Source organism: Lutra lutra, chromosome 2, assembly GCF_902655055.1.
Source record: "Lutra lutra chromosome 2, mLutLut1.2, whole genome shotgun sequence".
NCBI lineage: Eukaryota > Metazoa > Chordata > Mammalia > Carnivora > Mustelidae > Lutra > Lutra lutra.
Window position 1 is genome coordinate 7,512,476 of NC_062279.1, and position 21,671 is coordinate 7,534,146.

At 38.1% G+C, this 21,671-nt stretch overlaps 1 protein-coding gene across 2 annotated transcripts in view; it reads right to left on the bottom strand.

The window, feature by feature from the left end:
• Nucleotides 1–21,671, bottom strand: part of GPM6A (glycoprotein M6A) — a 342,376-nt gene that overhangs the window by 147,049 nt on the left and 173,656 nt on the right. The window contains exon 1 of one of the 2 annotated variants that reach the window (XM_047714051.1): nt 6,727–7,359. The exons of the other annotated variant lie outside the window; for it this stretch is intronic. Within the exon in view, the coding sequence (XP_047570007.1) occupies nt 6,727–6,763 (37 nt within the window). The 5' untranslated portion in view covers nt 6,764–7,359. Of the gene's footprint in view, nt 1–6,726; nt 7,360–21,671 lie in introns of those variants that run through there. 2 annotated transcript variants of the gene reach the window in all.

The window sequence follows — 21,671 nt, forward strand, 5'->3', positions numbered from 1 at the left end:
TTAATTCCCCACTGCACTCTACAACACATCCCAGTTAGCTCCTGACTTTTACCTAGAACTAAAAAGTTAAATTCCCCACTCACAATTTGAAAGAAACAAGTCAGTTATCTTGCATGTTTTGTGTTTTTCTCCCCCTTTTATTTTCACAGAGCAAAGGAGATTTCTTTCAGATTAAGACTATCCAAGACAATGGTCACAACTTGAATAGAGAACACATGGGAAAACATGAATTATTTTCATAACGTCAGCTAATCCACAGCTGTGACACCTGTTAGTATGGATGATATCCAAAAGGATTTTGAAAACAAGCCAGGCAGTCTGTCTTCGATGTATGAAAAAGGAAACTGTCAAACAGTTTGCATGGCGGGGAGGGGTTTACGCTCAAAGCAAAATGGAGGCCAAAATTGACAAACTAGCAGTTATCTTCCATATTCTATGAATCGCACATGAGCCGTTTGCCTTCTGGACTAATTAAGGAATAAGTAATTTCTAGAACCATTTTGAAGTTATCACTCTAAGTACATTCTGTATCAGTATCTCTGTCCACTACAATGGACTTCTCACTTAGTCTCCTTAAATGTTTAAGATTAAGTTTCAATTCAGGGAAAAAATGAAGTCACTGTATCAAGTAAGCACTTTCATTTTTAAAGGTTACTATACTCATTCTAACGGTACTATAAAACAAAACCTAAAACAAAACCTATTGTGTATCCCTTATCCTACCAAGATGGTGGAACATGTGTTATGAGCATTTTGGAACTCTGAGACAGATAGCACCACAGTTATAAAAAACATAATTAAGCAACTGATCAAAAAAAAAAAAAGGAAGATGACAAAATTCTAAAATATTGTATCTGAACTGCAGAAGTCATAATAATCAAAGCAATGTAGAAGTTCAGGGAATATCTACTGAGTCTTATGAAGAATCTTTTTTTTTTTTTTTAAAGATTTTATTTATTTGTCAGAGAGAGAGAGGAGAGCGAGCGAGCACAGGCAGACAGAATGGCAGGCAGAGGCAGAGGGAGAAGCAGGCTCCCCGCCAAGCAAGGAGCCCGATGTGGGACTCGATCCCAGGACGCTGGGATCATGACCTGAGCCGAAGGCAGCTGCTTAACCAACTGAGCCACCCAGGTGTCCCTCTTATGAAGAATCTTAATGTTTCCCACTGGCAAGTGTCTTAGGGTTACATTTGATAACCACATGATGATAATTTCTTAGACTCCAATATTAACTGCTAGTAAAAGCAGAGCTGCCAAATCACAGGACAGATTTCTCCTACACACTTTATGAAATCCGAATCTCTGTGTTTCCTCTAGTTTTGTTATTCAAATATTGAGAAGGCAACTAACAACTGTGGTTGAGATGACGTCCATTCTCTTGTTCATGAGTCTGCAAGTACCCAACATCCAAGATGCATAAGGAGGCTAATTAATTCTTCTGCTTAAATGACTACTTAAAGGTTTTTGATGTTGTGGTTATTTTCCTAGCCACTCTTTGATTGATTTCAATGGTATACCATTAAAGATTCCAATTCTATTAATAAAGCAAACACTTTAATGCATCTGGTTCTTTGACTTCTTTGCAATGGTTCTCAAAATATTTTACTACTAGTACTTGCTTACTGGTAGGTAGTGGTTTTAGGTTGAACTAATCATTCAATTATAAAAAACAACTGGTGAGGAAAAAACTCAGAATTACCTAGGATAAAGAGTAGTGTCAGGTTGAGATTTAAGTATATAGTAAGTGTACATTTAGTTCAGCTGCCGCACAGCAGGTTAAAGTTGGGGAAAAGTTCTTAACATTAAGCATCTTTACATAAGACTCCTAAAAGGATCTGGACATTTGTTTCATTTAGAGCTCTTCTGATTGTAAAGAACAGAGATTCACTCAGATTAGCTGAGGCATGGGCAGTTCCATCACTATAATGGTATTTGGAGGAATCGAGAGACCCTCGGGGCACATCGAAAATCATCTTTTCTCAGTTCTCAAGGGGGAGTCCTACTGAGCCAGCCCATCTTTTTGGAATAAAGACTCACAGGTGATAGATTGCTGGAGGGTGCATGTAGGGATTGGCCACCCTTGGCAAAGTTGCCCATATTTGGCCAAAAAAGCCACAATTGGTGATAATGAACACAGCCATAAATTACAGAGCATGGCTGATTAGTGCAGTATAAGTGTGTGGTTGAAGCAGAGCCACTTAAATCAAGTTGTGGTAGTCAGGTTGTTGTTGACATGGAGTACAGTGCAGGGTGTGGCCTCAATCTGACTGGCTCTCCTCATTGCTACTTTGTGACTTCGGTCAAGTTAATTAATCTATCTGATTTTTAGTTTCCTCAATATTAGCAGCATTTAAGGTCATTGTGAGGAATCAATGAGTTAATTTATGGGAAGTCCTTAGGCCACTATCTGGTGCGGAAATCACTGGGCAATTTAAGTTGTCCAATATCCTCTTTTGTCAGAAAGCCAAAGCTACCTCTCTTTTCACTTATTACAGTGGTGTCTTCTCTTTAGGGATGATGTCTGTCTGAAGAAGGGTTAGGCTGCAAAGTCATCATTCAAGGCAAAACTAACATGAATCAAAAAAACTTTCAGTCAGCCCATAAATATGATACACACGTTTTTGTGTGTCGACTTCTTCATGGTGATGCATGTAGAAATGTATAATATAAAAGGAAAAGTACATAATTATGAGCAGGCATGTCAAACATAATTGTACAGTATTAATTATGAGATAAACATTAAGATTGAAAGAGAGAAAAAAATAAACCTGTGTACTGTCCATTCATCCACGTATTCTTGTTGGTTTTAACAAGCTAAGGATATGCTGACATGACACATGCACGTTGGGCTAAGGACGAATGAACGACGGCCATTAAACGGCAGTTACGCAATCAGTGTTGAGATGATGAACCAATGCCTGGTCACATGAGCTTCAACTTCTACTTCCTCTAGTGACGTAGTCCCCAAGCGTTGATTTCTCTTGAGGAGAGGGTAAACCAGCATCAGTGTTGGAAGGGAGTCAGTGGCTGCCTCTGTGCGTAGCTCAAGAAGCTGACACACAGGGCGCCTGGGTGGCTCAGTGGGTTAAGCCTCTGCCTTCGGCTCAGGTCATGATCTGGGTCCTGGCATCGAGCCCCGCATCCGGCTCTCTGCTCATCAGGGAGCCTGCTTCCCCCCGCCTCTGCCTGCCTCTCTGCCTACTTGTGATCTCTCTCTGTGTGTCAAATAAATAAATAAAATCTTAAAAAAAAAAAAAGAATAAAATCTCTTAAAAAAAAAAAGCTGACACACAGATTCATACACTGTTGCTAATTACAGGAGAAAAACATGGTAACAGTTTAGCCATTATCTTTTCAGTCCATGAAACATTTCTGGTATATTACATGTTATTTTGAGTCTTTGTTCCTATGATGTAAATGTTCAGAAATGAAGTCAGTCAGTTTTTGGCTATTTGGAATAGTTCAGCTAACTTATGAAGATTCCAACTTGCTAGTTCTTCCTGTTTACTATTTCCTTTTGATCTCTGTACAATTTTGTCACTTCTTCTAATCATTAATTCAGCAGCTCTGACCCCCTCCTAATTCAGTAACTCATTCACTGAGGTTGTCTATAAAGCAATGGTCACCCACCTGCCTAGCAACCTGAACATACATTCACTAGTTCAGTAATGGTCAGACTTACTTAAATCATTTACGTATTTTCCCAAAGGACTGGGCAAAATGTTTGGACATAGTTGCGTGCCTACAAGTCATAAGTGTATACATTTTAAATCTTTGTAAAAATCTCTTCATGCATTTTGCCCAATGCCGCTGCAGTAACTGAAACCCTTGTTGCCATACTGGATGACCATGTACTTCAATTTTTGACAACAGGGATGCTTGGTCTATTATGGCTGAACTTCAGGGCTTCTTTCCTTTCCCCCCTTTTTTTCCTCCAATATCAGCATACTGTTGCTTTGGTAGGACTAAGATCAAATGACTGTCTTTCACTTAGAGGGCATGTTTTACCAAAAAACCCACACATTTCTTAAAACACTAGCTTCCCATTCAGCACAATGAGATACTCACCTTTTGGGACAGTAGCAGAAATGGATGTAGCAACAGATTAATGACCCCATTTCAGTTTCACACCAAGCCATGGAGCAGAGTAACTGGTGAGGTCACCCACACTTTTAAATTATCCTCTCTCCCAGGATGAACATATATAGTTAAATTAGGGTAAATATTAGGACTGCTTTCAATTGCCTTTTACAGATCAAATGGGGAAGGAAGATCTCGTTATGAAGAAAACTGTATTTCTTATGGGAGATTTTTTAAGTCTTTAGGTATCAACTACGTATTTTTTCAGATATGTTTAAGAAACCACGGGCTTCCATTTTATATTGTAGTTGAATTTGGAAGCCGACATGGATAAATATGTGAATTCAAGTCTTTCTAATTTGTAAGAGAGAAAAGTAGATTTAAATTGTAAGAAGGGACAGGAAAGCATTTTTCAAATGGAAGAGAATTCTGGTATATCTGAATTATTGCTTAAGAAAATCCTATGCAATTAAGAGAAACAGGATGAAAGTTAATGCAAAGTGCTGTTGTCCTTTAAAGCAGACGGATCATTAAACCAGTCCACCTAAACTCTTGAAAAATCTCTTATGATTAACCTGCTTGTCAAGTAGGTTTCCAACTTAGATCCTCTAAATTGCATTGTTTCCTCTACCCCTGCACATACACAGAGAGCATTTATGTGCAAATATAACTTTCTAAAAACGAGCTTATATGGAAAAGGTTTCACTGGCAGAGTTGAAAGGAATAGACCAGGAATGGCGAGAGTTAAATCTTCTCAATTAATTTTTTAAAAAAGCTTAATCATAGATAACTTTACTTACTTACATTATGTACTTTATGTACTTACAACTTTCCATTTATAAAAAATTGTTTTCCACCACTCTTTATGATTTAATATAATTTAAATATGAACACCTTAATGATTAAAAAAAAACCCCATAAAAAACGAAAATCCCACTACAACAGGAAGTTCTCTCATCACATCGTTGCTGCTTCCACCCCCATGAAGGAAAGATTTTCAGTGTTACCTGAGAAAAAAATCATAACTAATTACATCATTCTTCTCGGTTCCTGCCTCTACCAGGCTTGCTCAGACATTTCAACTTCTTACCACAATCCACGATTTATATCAAAATTTTATTTAGTGCAATGAATATCACTTCTCTATGTGAAAATTACCAGTTTATCTTTCCTTGGCCAAGAAGCAATCTCCTTATGTGCTATAAAAAATGTAAAAATAAGATATTTTATTCCTAAAGTGAAATAGTCAATAGAGATGCCTTTCAAGGATGAAAATTGCCATGAAAATTTGCCATTTTAAATCACTGGTGAATACTTAAGCTATTTGTTCACACAATAAAGATAATGGAGGATTTTTTTATTGAAAAAATAGATCACATGATCTCTATGTAGATTATTGTGTTTCTTTACAGAGTATCATTAACAAGTGTGCTAGTGACTAAAATTTGGGCATTACCTTATCTATTAACTTTCTCTATTGCTTTTATACAACACTTGAATATTTAATGTCAACAGTCTTTGATTATATAGATGTGTTGACAGTGTGTGTGTGTGCGTTTGTATGTGTGTTGAGAGTCTCAGCAAAGCTCAAAATCATGAAAACTGTACTAGCTTTTGAACTACCTATTTTTTCACGTAAAACACTTTTTTAAAATCATGAATTTTCATACATTCAAAATCAAATTTGATAGCTAAATCTTTCGGGTACTACTCTTCCATCTTACCTATGCCTCTCTTTCCAGCCTAAGAACACAAGAGCGTTTTGTATACCATTACATAAGCCTGAGAACAAGCATGAGAGAAAATGCTGGGGATTCTGAGAGGGACCTACGGTTCCCTCCAGAGCTACCACTTGTCACACACACACACACACACACACACACACACACACACACACACACTCTAGAGTGTCCAAACCATTTGAAATTGTCAATATTTGGCCATTTCTCATCTATAAAAATGATAATTTCACTTTAATTTATACAGCCAGATATACCTCCAAAGGCTTAAAAATGAATCAGAAAACACCCTTCACATTTATCACTCAGAAGTTGATTATGGTCAACTCCATAGAAAGGAAAACCTTAACATCACTATGCACTCTGAAAATGTATGAACCTTTGCTCCATCTATATTAAAACTAAATCGTGTCCCCGCAAAGAAAAAAAAAAAGATTTTTTTAAGACGATGCACCAACCAAAACAGAATAAATATACGCTTGGTCTTTGTTCTATCAGATGTCCATTCAAAGGTATCGATAATGGTTACATCATCAAATTTTTAGCAACAACAAGCTCCAAATACTGCATCTGTGGCTCACACCAGGAGTCCCCTGACCCAGCTTGACAAGCATGAAAACATGAAATAAAGGAACATTAACAAAGACTGGTCTAAGAAACAATTCATAATACCGCAAAGCTCTTATCACCAAACTCGACTATGCATCCCGATACTTAGATCTGAAAGATTTGCAAATAACGACAACATTCAAGCCAGACATTACTATAAGTGAGGAACAGACTAAAAGGGGGGAAAAATGCCTACCAAGAGAGAAACATTCATTAGCCTTACTGGCAAGTGTCTAAAGCAAACAAGGAAACTGCAAAATAATTACTTAGTTACAAACAAACCCCTTTTAGCACAGTACCTTTTTGTGTCTGTCCCTCTTCCATATTCTCTTCCATGGCTACCTTTCTTCAGTAGAATCTGGTACACGGAATTAATCAAAAGCTCAATTAGATGTTGGAAAAACTGGTGATTTTTTTTCCCTGGGCAGCTCCCACAGCAGTGGCTTGGGCAAGTCCTCGGAGCTTAGCTAAGTCTCCCTCGCGCCTCTTGTTTGCTTGGAGACAGGCTGTCAAGTGTAATTTCATTCAAATTACTCTTCCGTGAAGATTATCAATTTTTCTTCTCAAAGCTGCCCATTGTGTACCACTGTAAGCAGGTATTCAAGCAAATAGCCCGAGAATTTTGGGGGGAAATTTGGTTTGAATCCCAGTAGCCGAGACTCTGTGATTCACAAGCTTTGCTTTGCATTTAAAATGGGGAAAAGAAATTGAGGTTTGTATGGAAATCTGGGCTTTAAATTGGAAAGAGGCTGAGCTGTGAACAGATGGAGGGGTGTCCTCCTAACATGAAGCCGACCACCAACCCATGATTCCCCCTCTTTGCCACCAGAGTGGGAAAGCCCGGATTCCTGCCGGTTCTTTATGCTGCAGCCCAGCTTCTCACCAGTCAGACACCTTGCGAAAAAGCGTTTTCCTTTGCTCGGCTCTCTGAGTATCTAGCTAATCTGATCTAGAAGTGGCAAGAAAGGATGGAATTAAACCACCTCAGAGTTTATCTGTACGAGGTTATTATTAACAGAGGTTTTGTAAGCTCACACATTTCAGATTTAAAAAGATATAGAAGTATGGTTTTCAAAAGAATGAGTATAAACCCTTAAGCCTGAAAGACATATTTTAAGTCATTATTTTACTTCTGTGCCTGACGATTCTTAAAGGAAAGGGAGGAAACACTGAAATTTTTTAAAAGATATCTATTGATGTCTTGGTAATTCATTGTTATTTTAGTTCACCAAAACTGCTGATTTTAAATGGGAATTGTTTCAAGGGTCATTACTGGGAATGAGTAGGATAACAGAAGAAGAACAAATTCTAGATAAGGAACAACGGGGATAAGCAATTTATAATGGAAAGCTGCAGTCTGATTTGGAATGCAAATCACAACCCTGCAGTCTGGCAATAAATTAGCATTTGTACTTCAGCCCACTGAGTGACAGTACTTCACAAAAGGTATAGTGAGAAAATAAACAGTTTCTCTTTCAAGGGGGCATAAGCCCTTACTGGAGCATAAAGTATAAAGAAAGGAAGAATCCCTGTTTCTGTCTCCATGTCCAAATAAGCAAGCCCATAGAAACACACACCCCAACACACAAACTAACTCCTTACCATCAATGGACAATAATTCACATCCTAATTCTCCACAGTACAACGTCAGAGCACATATTTCCCATGTTTTTTTAAGTGGGCCAGTAACACGTTACAAACACACCACCTTCAGAATCATTACAAAAGCAACTATGTAGGGGCAAGACAGTTCTTGTATGACATTCCCCTTTATTTCTAGGATTTCTCCTAAAAGAATGTTTAGCCTTCTTACTTCTACAGTCATCTGCTATTTACTTTCCCGATTCAAATGAACTTAACCCACGTAAATATAATTCAAATACATTAAAAAAAAAAAAACCTATGTCTTCTGAGTATATTTCGATCTGTATTCAAGGGTTTGTGGGCAAGCTGCTTGCTCAGGGCACAGACTGAGAGAAAGAAACCGTGAGGGAAATCAAAGAGCCAAATCCTAGCAGCATCTCTGCTCCAACTTATCCCTAGGCTGACATAACCTGGCATGTAGTCAAAACAGAATGGAGCATCACTCCTCATTTATATTCTTTCCTCATTTTACACCACAGAAATCGTCAGTGAAAAATCATTAATAGTAATAGCGGCAGAAATAATGATGCCACTCTAAATTTCTGAAGCACTTTACAATCTACAAAACACATTCACATGCATTAACCCCACTGCTAAAACAAACAGGAGAAGTATTATTTCCCCCTCATTTTGTGCTGGACAAAAACTGAGACTCAAAGAGACCTAATAAGGGACCAAGCAAGTCTTAGAACCCACATTAGTGATCCTTGTCTGACTTGCCCTGACTCTGGAAGCCAGTTTTCCTGCCTACACCGTTCCATGATAAGCCTCTCCAGCGTCTTCACACCTCAGACTTTCGTTTCCACCATGCGCAGGAAAGAAAAAGAAGAAATGATAAGGAAATGAAAAGCATTCACTGGAAAAGACGGATGGAAAAATAACTAGACTTTTCCTTCTGGAAGCTTTGTGGCAGATCAACAAATTCCTTTAATGATCGACTTTTTCTCTAAAATGGACATTTTCATACAAAAATTGTTAACAAAAGAAGACAACAGCAACTTATTCTGATTTTTTTAATATATGAAGAACCACCCCAAATCCAGGCTAAACAAATTCTTATAAGCAGAAACATGTGCACACACAGCTTCCTTATAGAAATCCCTTGTCAGTGAGCAAAGATTATTTTTTTTATTGTGGTCAAACATATGTGACATAAAACATACCATTTTAATCATGTTTAAATGGTACTGAGTATGGTCACATCTTCTGCAGCCATCATCGCCATGAATTCCCCATTTCCTTCTCCCCCTATTTGAGGGCAGGTGAGTTGTTGTGGCTGATTGTTATTTTTAAGATTGTTTTGGGACGCCTGGGTGGCTCAGTTGGTTAAGCAGCTGCCTTCGGCTCAGGTCATGATCCCAGCGTCCTGGGATCGAGTCCCACATCGGGCTCCTTGCTTGGCGGGGAGCCTGCTTCTCCCTCTGCCTCTGCCTGCCATTCTGTCTGCCTGTGCTCGCTCTCTCTCCCTCTCTCTCTGACAAAATAAATAAAATCTTAAAAAAAAAAAAAAAGATTGTTTTAAAATCTTGATCTCCTTTGAACCAAAAATACTGTGAACAACCAAGTATCTGAGCACTAGTTAGAAGAGAGAAATGAGTGGAATTAAACTATGTGAAGGTAAACTGTGTGAATCCTAAAATATGCTATATGAGCCTTAAGACTGGCAACACTGCTACTTTAGATTTCCTTTAAGACCTAGAAACTGAAATGACGAGATGGCTCAGTCTCATATCCTTTCCATTATACCACAATGCATTTACCCCTCTGTTGTAGTCATTTATTTAAAATATGTGGTGTGGGTTCACTGGGTAGTTTAAAAATAGGATAATGAATGTTAGATATGATTTCCCTTTCAAACAGTGTTTCAGAAATATTTACAATGTTTTTACATTTTTTCCCTGCATAAGCTAGAAGACACATCAGTCACTAAACCTAAACCCATTCAGTCCTCATTTCTCTTACGTGACCTTAATTTGGAGCTCTTTCTTTAACACTCATCTTATCTTTATAAACATTTCATTATATAAGCCATGAAAATATCTACATATTATTCTCTTATATAATTCAGTCATCACAGTGATACAGATTCAAGATACAGTCAAGTTAATGGGGTTGCAGATGAAACAGGCTGATGGCTCCAATGCAGCATCAACATTAAGAAGTGAAAAAAAAAGAAACAACAACATTTAAGGTCTTTGAGTCAGATAACAAAACAGGTATGTGAAACCACGAACCTAGTATAGACATGAATGCTGTAGAGAACGGTTTTATTTCCTCAGATGTTTCAAACACAGATATGTCCTAGTTGGTTTCTTTCTACGTGTCAATAAAAAAGAATTTTGGCTGCTGGTTTAAGCTCTCGGTCAGACACTGATTTCCACAACACTTTCCTAAAGGAAATTAAAACCACCACAAACACTCGAATGTTTTAAATGTATTATAAAAGTAGCATAACACTCTTTGAAGTTTTGTAATTATATAACGCTGTCGATACACAGAATGACCATGGTCTTTACAGGTCTTGCTAAACTTAAATATCATTATTCCTACTCCCTTTTATTATTTTTTTAGATTTATTATTTATTTATTTGACAGACAGAGATCACAAGTAGGTAGAGAGGAAGGCAGAGAGAGAGAGGAGGAAGCAGGCTCCCCGTTGAGCAGAGAGCCCGATCCCAGGCTGAGCGGGGCTCGATCCCAGGACCCTGGGAGCATGACGTGAGCCGAAGGCAGAGGCTTTAACCCACTGAGCCACCCAGGTGCCCCACCCTTTCATTATTTAATTGTACAAATGTTTATTCAGCATACTTATACACACATAGGAACTTGTCGAAGGCCAGAGACACTAACAAAAAAACTCCAGCCCTAATGATGTTCACAGTGTACAAGCAAAGACAAGTCACAAATCACAACATGGCACGACAACTGACCTCTAATTGGGATTTAAAAAAAAAAAAAAAAACCACAGGATTCTACATGAGCTTACAGTAAGAATACCTAACCTATTATTTAAGTTTTGAGAGTTGAGAAAGATTTCTTGCTTCCTAGAAGGTAAAGGTTGGTCTGACCTGATACCCAAAGGATGTGATATTCTCTAGGAAAAAAAGAAGGGGGTGGAAGGGAGCAGGAAAGGTCTTCTGGACAGTCAAAACTGAATACTCAAAAGCTCATAAAGAGAAGTATTTTTCTGGTCCCATGGAATGGCCTAATATTTGGTCACATGGGCAAAACCCCCCTTTTACTATTTATAGGACATCTTATCCCCAAGGTGTTCAGGAGTCTTGTGCTGGAAAATCCAGTCCTGAGTCTTGGTCCCCAGAGTTACTGAAGAGGCAAGGAGAGACTCCAGAGACCAGTCTCGTGCCCTTCAAGACTGGAGTCTTAAAAGGGAGATGATGAGAAACCCATTATTAGTCACCCCAAGAAATTACCTTTAGTTCTCTCCAGCTCTGTCACACTAAGACCTTTCCCCTTGAACCTATTCATACTGTCTTTTCAGAGTTGGCCAAGCCTGCTATCGTGACAATGTCATGGTCCTATTTACAACTGGTCAGTGGTCTGTCAGTGTTCTGAGGACAAAGTTCAACCTACCGAGTTTGGTGGGAGAGATGGGCATGACGTGGTAGGAGCCAGGCCCTGAAGCCCAACTTCCCCAGTCATTCCTCACTCACTCTCCTCCTTCACGTTCCCCCAAACTATTTTTAAATGTTGTTCCTTCTGCCTAAAACACTTCTCCCTCCACCCTTAAAGAGCTAGAACTACTCATCTATCAGATCTTAAACGAACTGTCCCCTGGCAAAACTTCCCTGACCTCCTGGAACCTTCCTGACCTGGAGAACAGGCCTCCAGTAGTGCTGATAATATATAACATTATGGAGTTTTTGCCCAAAGTTGGCATTTTACATTTATTTTCCCCACTGGCCTGCAGCCCGCAAGCCCCATGAGGTCAGAGACTCTATCCACCCCCCACAAGCAAGCTTTCATCAGATATTTGTCAAACTCACAAATAAATAAATGAAATGATAATAATGAATGAATGAATGAATGAATTTGTGGCTTAAATACACTTTCTCTTACATTTAGCAGCTTCCACAAAGTGTTTTAAAGTGTGGACACCATTTACAATAGTTCCAGGAGATACAGGTCGTGTTCATATACAACAAAGACCACGCTTCAAGCGCTGAAGGCAGAATGATAAAGAGGTATTTCAAAAAGCAGGCAGTAAAACAAAAAAGCAAGTGGGAAATTATTAACAGTGTGCCATGTTTCCTTTACTAAGGAAAAGCTACACTGTCATAAGCACGGATTATAATAAGGAGAGACAGTATATTTCTAGGAGTGACACTCCTCAGATCACATTTACCCTTCCAAAATAAGAATAATCATGTTTACTGTAAACCAAAAAATTGCTGAAAATTTTAAAACTTCTAAATAGTTTTTGTCTCTCTCCAAAATGCTAGCAAATGAGAGAAAACCCAAACCCTTTTCGTTAATTTTGTTCTCCTTGAAACATACCACTGGGGAAGGTGAGGGGGTAAGCGGGGGGAGAGGGCATGGATAAAGCATGCTTCCCAAAAGCAGGGTAACCAGCAGTGGTCTGTGTTTAGCAGCTCAAAATCCAAACTCTGCTACCAACTGAGAAAGAGATAGTAAAAAATGGCCCAAGTTGGTTCTTTATTTTCTCAGAAATGTTACTTAAATTGAGCTCACCAGAGAATCAACTGCATAGCTCAATCATACCTTCAACTTGAATTGATCCACTGACTACCATGTAGCGAAAGCTGGGCCAGGCGATCAGGACAGACGTGGTTCCCTGCTCTCGAAGAGCTCAGAGCTCAGCCCAAGACAGACAGGATTAAACAAGTGCTTGGAACACAGAATAATAATAACCAAAATTGTACCCAGCATGTGGGGGTACTAGTTCAAGGCATTTATGATTATTCCACTTAATCTTCAAATAACCCTATCAGGTAGTTACTAGTGTCCCCATTTTTACAGATAATGAAATAGGCACAGAAAGGTTCAATTATTTACACAAAATAACATGGGCATTCGGACTCCAAAGACCGTTCCTCAAACTACCCCATGTCTGCCCACGCTAACATAAGTAGTAGACCCAAGAGCATTTAAGATGAGCTAAGGCTCTTGGCACAAAGTCCTAATTCAGACATAACACTTTACATAATAATAAATACCTATATGTCTATTATCCAACATGTAAAATAAAATAATGAAAGATTACTGTGCCCTTTTGTTAACTGCATTCTCCTCTTTATTCTCCCTAATCCTACCTCTCAGCCCTGTTAACCACCAATCAGTCTCAAGGTGTTTTTATTCCTGTATACCATACACACACACACACACACACACACACACACACACACACACATATATTACACATATACTATATATCCTGTATGCCTTATATACATATATGTTTATATTATATATACTATATATTCTGTATACTGTCCTCATAATTTTATATATATATATATATGTATAAAGTACACACACACACACACACACACACAAAATTTAGTATTGCTTCACAGGTTTTGATATGATTATAAATGGTATTTTATTGTATGTATCTTCTCACATCTTTTTCCCTAATCTTCTGATGATATTTGTAGGTCTAACTTGTTGATAAGCATTAATATTGTTTCTCATTTCTAAACTACTGCAGAAAATATTACAATGAATATTCTTATGCATGTCTCTGTGTGCACATATGTAAAAGCTCTCCTATTATTTATAATATATAATATAACTCTATATTACATATATGCTGTATATGACTACATTATATATAATGTGACTATTTCTAAATTCCCTCTTCTGTGTCATTAGTCTGTGGGTCCATTTCTGAGTCAATAATACTTTTTCCTAATTATGCCAGTTTATGGTCACTTTATATTTAGAAGAGCAAGCCCTCAGAATTGGATCATTCTTTTAAAAACCATGTTCAAAACCTTGGCCCCTTGGTCAACTGTATACATTTTAAAATCAGCTTTCAAATACTGTACAGGAAAATAACTTGCATTTATCAAACTCACAGTAACTATACAAAGTTAGTAGGACACAATTAACGTCTTCACAAAATTGAATTCGTTTCCATGAACATGAGCTATCTGTCCATTTATTCAGGATTTCTTTCATATATTTTGAGAACATGTAAAAATGTCCTCCCTAAAAGCTCTGCATATACTTCGTTGTTTTTATTTCTAGGTATTCTGGGTTCTTTTACCAAAAAAAAAAAAAAAAAAGGAAAGAAAGAAATTATATTACATTTTCCAATTCTTTTTGACTGAAGTAAAGGAACACAATATTTTTAAGTTAATCCTATAAGGAAATTGTTAACCCCTCCTGTAGTTCTAATAATGTATAAATCTTAAACTTTCTGTGCAACTGTAGCATCTCTGAACTAAAGCAGATTTGATTCTTTCTAACCTTTTTATCTGTATGTATTTTTCCTATCTTCCTGCGCACTCTAAGAGCACCAACCCAATGCTGAATCAAACCAGTAAACAAGTGTCCCCACTTCACGGTGTTCGTAGTAGGTTTGGGTAGATACATTTTATCTGCATGGATGGAGATTCCCTTTGGTTACATACTGCTGAGGTGTTCATCATAAAGTACGTTGCATTTTAGCAGTCTTTTCCCACAAGCATGATTATATGTATATTATCTCCATGAATATAGTCCATTAATACATTAAAAGGATTGTATCAATGTCAAAGTAACCAAACTCTCAATTAATGTTGTTTCATCAATTTTTTCCTCTACTGGTAAAAAACTTTTCTCTACTCCGATAAAAAAAGCTTTACCAAATATATATCTACACCAAATATATACATATTTGGTAAAGCCTTTTTATATATGTATCTGTATTCATATATATAAAATATCAGTTAGTAACTACATTCATTAAACATTAACTTGGATAGACATAATACTAATTCATGTTTTAATTCATTTAACACAAGTCATCAGAGGTAGGTAATATTATTATCATTTCCCATTTTTAAATGAGGAAACAATAATTTGCACGGGCACCTGGGTGGCTCAGTCGGTTAAGTGTCTGCCTTTGGCTCAGGTCATGATCCCAGAGTCCTGGGATCGAGTCCTGCGTCGAGCTCCCTACTTCTCCCTCTCCCTCTGCCTGCCATTACCCCTGCTTGTGCTCTCTCTCTCTCTTTCTCTCTCTGTCAAGTAAATAAATAAAATCTTTAAAAAAATAATAAGTAAGCCTGATGATACACAGACCTGTACCCTTGGGGCAAATAATACATTATATCTTAATAAAAATACTTTTTAAAAAATCTGCCAAAGAGGGTAGATCTCATGTTAAATGTTCTTACCAAAACTTTAAAAATAAAATTTAAAAATTTGAGTCTGGGACTGAAAAAAAAAAAAAAAAGAGTAATTTGCAGAGATCACCCAGCTCTTAAGGGACAAAGATGAGATTCAAGCCCAGAGCTTTAGGTTTCCAAATACTCTTGAGAGGCTACACAATACTGGGGAGTTGAAACCCCTGTCTGAGGCCACTTAACCACGGTGGTTTAAAAAAAGAGAACAGGGGCCTGGGTGGCTCAGTGGGTTAAGCCTCTGCCTTCGGCTCAGGTCATGATCTCGCAGTCCTGAGATCAAGCCCCGAATCAGGTTCTCTGCTTCCTCCCCTCTGCTGGTCTTTCTGCCTACTTGTGATCTCTCTCTCTGTCAAATAAATTTCAAAAAACTTAAGACAAACAATAGAGCCGTATCTGGAAAGTGAATGGGGTGGAGGGGCACCAACAAGAACTGCTTCTGCTACACACCCTTACAACACGTCCGCACACACCATGGAACAGAGACTGTCTCAAAGACAACACGCACTCACACCCTGGGTGGACTGTGCCTCTCCGTCAGTGACGGGCTCTGCACAGGCTCAGAGAGGCTGCCCAATCCAATCACTCTCCCAATGCGTGAAGCCCTGCCAGGCAGTCGCTGCATCTTTGCCCCCACTTTCCCTGGCCAAACATCCACGGCACCTGGCACCACCCTCACCCATCACTTCAGTTCCCTGTGCTTCCTGGTGGCTCTCCTCTGTACACTGACTGCCCCCAGGACAACCCCAGTTTATCTTCAACTAATTACCTGGGGCACCTCCCCCAAAATAGAGAAGCACAGTAGTAGCTTTTCAGGTGTTAATCTCTGCTTGTGTTCTTGGTACAAACTCAATTTGGTTACATTATACAATTGCTTTAATTTTGCCTTTACTATACAAAAAGCTCTTCTTTTAATTGGAAACTGCCTTTTCAATCTGGTTTTCTCTAAACACTGCTACTGCTTTTCTCCCCTAAAGAGGAAAAAAGAAAAGCACTTTAGGAAGGAATCAGTTATAACGTTCTTGGTGCATCCCCAAATTGGAATACCATGTAGGAGTTTGTGATTATGTGAATCATGCTTATCAATATGAAAAGTTATTCACAATAAATGAAGTGATAGAACTGTGTAACAAAATAGTCTGAGTAGTAAGTTTTATATTTTAAAGTATACATACATCTATGGAAACAATAATTTGAGAATGTTAAGAATGCTTCTTTTTAGAAAGTAGAATTTGCAATACTGTTTTTTCATTCTTTGCATGCCTTTGGTCCTGTTTAAGTGGTTTAATAAAGTACTTTAAATATCAGAAAGTAGAACAACTTCATAAAGCTAACAATGTAAGATGGTTACCACTAACTGTCACCTCCTATGATCTAGGTGTTGCACTAACAATTCATCTAAGTTCTTTCTACCACATTTCTTTCTTATGGGAAAAACTGAGGCTTTCAGGAGTTCTGTGACTTTCTTAAGGTGACACAGCTGGTGAATGAAGGCATTGGGATTTGAATTTTGGTCTTTCTAATTGTAAATTCAACCCTCGCAACAAGGTGAATTATCCAGTACTTAATTAACAGAGTTCTAGGGAGCTTCATGGTCACATCTCTTCATTTTTGTGTAAAGTCTCAGTGTTACAGGAAGGGCAATGGATATCCTATACTTTAGCTGAAGGACGAGTTTTTTTTTCCTCTATTTATTTGAACCAACGCTTAACAACTTAGAAATCTCAGGTAAGCGGTAAGCCTAACCTTACTTGTCACACTGGATGTTGCAAATGACGAGCTTATAAAAACCAATACGTAAGAACAGAGAGTAAGAGACAGAGCAAGAGGAGAAGGGAGGCAAATACAATGTCTGCAAGGCTGTGGTTGCCTTAAGTTCTGAGTTTTAAATACTGATTTTAAATCCTGCTTTGAGTGTTCCGGCAGACACAGATGATAGGAAAAATCCTCTGAAAAAGCTGATTACACAACATGGTGCACAGAGCAATGATGAGGAAAAATAAGATTCAAGTCTTCTCAGCTTTATAATAAGCATCTTGGTCTTTCTGCTTACACATTAGATTGCAAGTCCTTTTATGGGTGAAAAAATATATGAAAGTCTACTCTTACATTTCCAGAGATCATCTTAGGTAACTTAAAAATTCTTATCTCATAAAAGGAAACTGCTCTTAGATTGACAACTTTTCTCATATTCGGCATGCCCTCTATCAATACACCTGAACTGGTAGCCCAAAAGCAAGAAGTAGAAGGCTTCTCCCCAAGAGCCATCAAGGTGACATCCACTCCCTTCTTTCCTTCTAAGAGGGATGTGTGTGTGTGATTTTATGCATGTTCCCTCTTTGCCTGCTGGATATCTGCAGATATTTCAGGGGTTTCTTCATTTGAGCAAGAGATTTCTGATTGTGATCTACTTTCTATTATTTAAAAGAAAACAAATACGCCCACATCCTGCATGTACCAGAAATATCCAGAAAATATTGTCCCAAGAAAGTTTTACTGGCAATGGCATATGGTCTATTTGGATCCAGACCATGGCTCTGGGACTGACACATTTAAGAGTTCAAATAACACAAGTAATTTATATCCTAAAAGTTTCTTTAGTCCATGTACATACTATTAGGTCTAAAATGAGCCCTGGAGAACGCCACCTGGCTTCAGTCTAATGTGTGGCAATCACAGAATCTATCAATTTGCAACTCTTCTTTACGGTTTTTTGCAGTATGTTCTAGTGCCCAGTCAACACTCCACTGCAGTTGTCCTAGATAAAATGCAAACTGTTTTTAGGATTTATATTGCAAATATCCTGGAAGGACTGATTTATTTCCTCCCTCTATCCCACTGCCTGAATTTCCATATCATTTGTCTACAACTCATATTTGCCAAGTATCAGACACTTTTTCATTTGTAATATTTCCATATGGATGACGCTTCCCCAGCCTGTTCTTGAGAGCTGCACTGTTTCTCCTTCACCATTCACAAAGTGACACTGAGGACAGACCCCATTTGAAGGGCTCAGCCTTCCTGGGAACAGATTTAACTTTTTTTATTCAATAATATTTAACAAGCATTTGTGTGGCACCCACTGTATGCTAGGCACATTTTTTTTTTTAATCTTACTGGTCATTTAGAATCTGAAAAGAAGTGGTATACCCATTTTGCAGGTCATAACACTGAGACTTGGAGAGACAATTCATACATGTTCCACAGCCATGACAAAGCAAAATTTGAATATAAAATCTCTCAAAATATCATTACATTACATGGCTTAGTAAAGAAAAGTAAACAAGAAATACTAATGAATTCCTGCAAATAAATGATATGGAAATATATATTAAAGTTTCTCTTCTTTAACAGACTAAATATTTCCTGCTAAATGAGTAGGATACCATTATAGCAGATGCCAATAAATAGAAGATGTCCTAGAAATACCATTCGATCCAGAAATTCCAGTACTAGGTATTTACCCAAAGAAAACACTAATCTGACAAGATACATGCACATATATGCTTACTGCAGCATTATCTGCTCTAGCCAAGACAAGGAAGCCACCCAAGTGTCCGTCCATAGGTGAATGGATAAAGATGTGGTACACACACACACATACACACACACACACATGCACACCATACACACACAAAATACGATACTGACCCAGCCATAAAAAAAGATGAGGTCTTGCCATTTGTGACAACAAGGATGGACCAAGAGGGTAATTCAGACAGATAAAGGCAAATGCCATGATTTCACTTATCTGTGGACTCTAAAAAACAAAACTAACCAACCAAACAGAAGCAGAAACAGACCCATAAATACAGAAAACAAACTGACGGTTTGATGAAGACGTGTGGGGAATTGGGCAAAATGGGTGAAGGGGAGTGAGAGGTTCAGGCTTTCTTTATGGAATGAGTAAGTCATGGGAATGAAAGGTACACCATAAAGAATACAGTCAATGATACTGTAATAGTGCTGTATGTTGACAAATGGTAGCTACACATGTAGTGAGTGTAACATAACATCTAGACCTATGGAATCACTATGATGGGTATCTAAAACTCATTTAACATAGCTCAATTAAAAAAGGGATGTCCAAGGAAATCCTTCCCAGGGATAGCCTTTCATTCATTAATGCCCCAACTATATATTAAGTGCTTACCTTCTTCTAGACACAAATCTAACTTCTGGGACAAGTTCAGTGGAAACATGCACTAGAGACCTGCTCTCCTGCTATCTAGACTCTAGAAGAGGAAGGTAAGAGGCCAACTAAACAAATTTTAAAGAGATAATATTAGTCTCTGATATATGCAATGATGGAAATAAACAACAGTAATATACCAAGAAGCACTCAAGGGCTCTTTTAGCTACAATTATCAATATAAAAGGCCCTTGAACATTATCCACAGCTATCATAATAAATGTATATCTAAAAATCTCTCGTATCAAATGGTCATCAACAGAATTTTATTTTATTTTTTTTAATTTCTTTTTTTTTTTAAGATTTTATTTATTTATTTGACAGACGGAGATCACAAGTAGGCAGAGAGGCAGGCAGAGAGAGAGGAGGAAGCAGGCTCCCTGCTGAGCAGAGAGCCCGATGTGGGGCTCGATCCCAGGACCCCGGGATCATGACCTGAGCCGAAGGCAGAGGCTTTAACCCACTGAGCCACCCAGGCGCCCCTCAACAGAATTTTATTATTTATTATCTAGGAAGGAAGATAATTAAGCAGATGCTTGAGCAATCAGCAGTGGCCATAAATGTTATGTTTTCCATCCAAATTGGGTCTTTTGTAATTGTTTTGATGTGGCACAGGATAACATTTTAAACTAGAACATTTTCAGGCCAAATTGAAATCAAAGTTGCAGTTTTTGAAAAAGAAGCTTGTTGCATTCAATCTCAAAAACCATTTGCCACTAAACAGTATTAGACTTAGAACACCCTAAAATAGCACCTAACGCTCAAATCCATTCTCTCTCTGTGTACGTATGTATGTATGTGTGTGTGTCTATGTGTGTGTCCTGCACTAGGATCAGGATGGAGACACAAGTCTGGTTGACTCCTAAGTTACCACACCCTCCATTATAAAACACTGTTTCTTAAACATACCTTTCAGGGGGCCATTCAGCATTTCTGAGTTGTTCATATAGTAGTTTCAACATTATGTTGACTGTTGATTACCTTCACTAAAGGAGATAAATAATGACATATATAAAACCAAAATCATAGCAAAACTGAGGTTGGAAGCATGTGGTAATAACCAGCCTTCCCTGGATGGTCTAGAGAAGAGAGAATTCAAATGTGTGTAGTGGAATCTAAACATCCTCTGTAAGTCAACAACAACAAAATTTTCCATGTCTCCAAAAACAGAGCTTAGTGTTCCTGTTAAGGAACTCATAACCACCATGTCCTTGGATGTCAATCAGGCAGTACATTAAATGGGAAGACCTCTCGTCTTTAGACAATAACTGCTTCTTTATTGACAAAGCACTCTGTTAGGTACTCTGTTATATGCTAAGATGTACTACTAACGCATTATGATTTTAAGCAAGGATGTGCTTTCTCCATTTCGTCAAATCAAAGTGAATTTATGAATACTTGCCTTGCTGACTTTGCAAGGTGATACACCAAGTGCCAGATACCCTGTTGAGAGTCTCTGATACACCGTCTTGGACACACCATTGCATTTTCACCTTCAACATCATAGACTTCGTTAATTAAAGCCATTTGGCAGATGAGGGAAATAAGGCTCCAGATGAAAGGGAATGAAAATGTTCTTTGAAAAATGTAAAATGCTATATGAAAATGATGAAATTATAACCACTGTTATCTTTAAATGGGAAGAAGTAAATCATGCTGGAAGGGAAATACTGTCCACTACAGGACCCTGGAAAAGGGAAATCGGTAGTAGCTCGTTGGTCCTCCTCATACAATTCAAAACAATATGAAACCTTTAGTCAGGGTTCACTCTATGTCCATCACAGTTTGTTTGTTTTTTTAAAGATTTTATTTGTTTATTTGACAGAGAGATCACAAGTAGGCAGAGAGGCAGGCAGAGGGAGAAGGAGAAGCAGGCTCCCTGCTGAGCAGAGAGCCCGATGCGGGGCTCGATCCCTGGACCCTAAGATCATGACCTGAACCGAAGGCAGAGGCCTAACCCACTGAGCCATCCAGGTGCCCCTCCATCACAGTTTTTATGTCTTGGGTCCATACATGTATTCAGTAATCTTCAAAATAA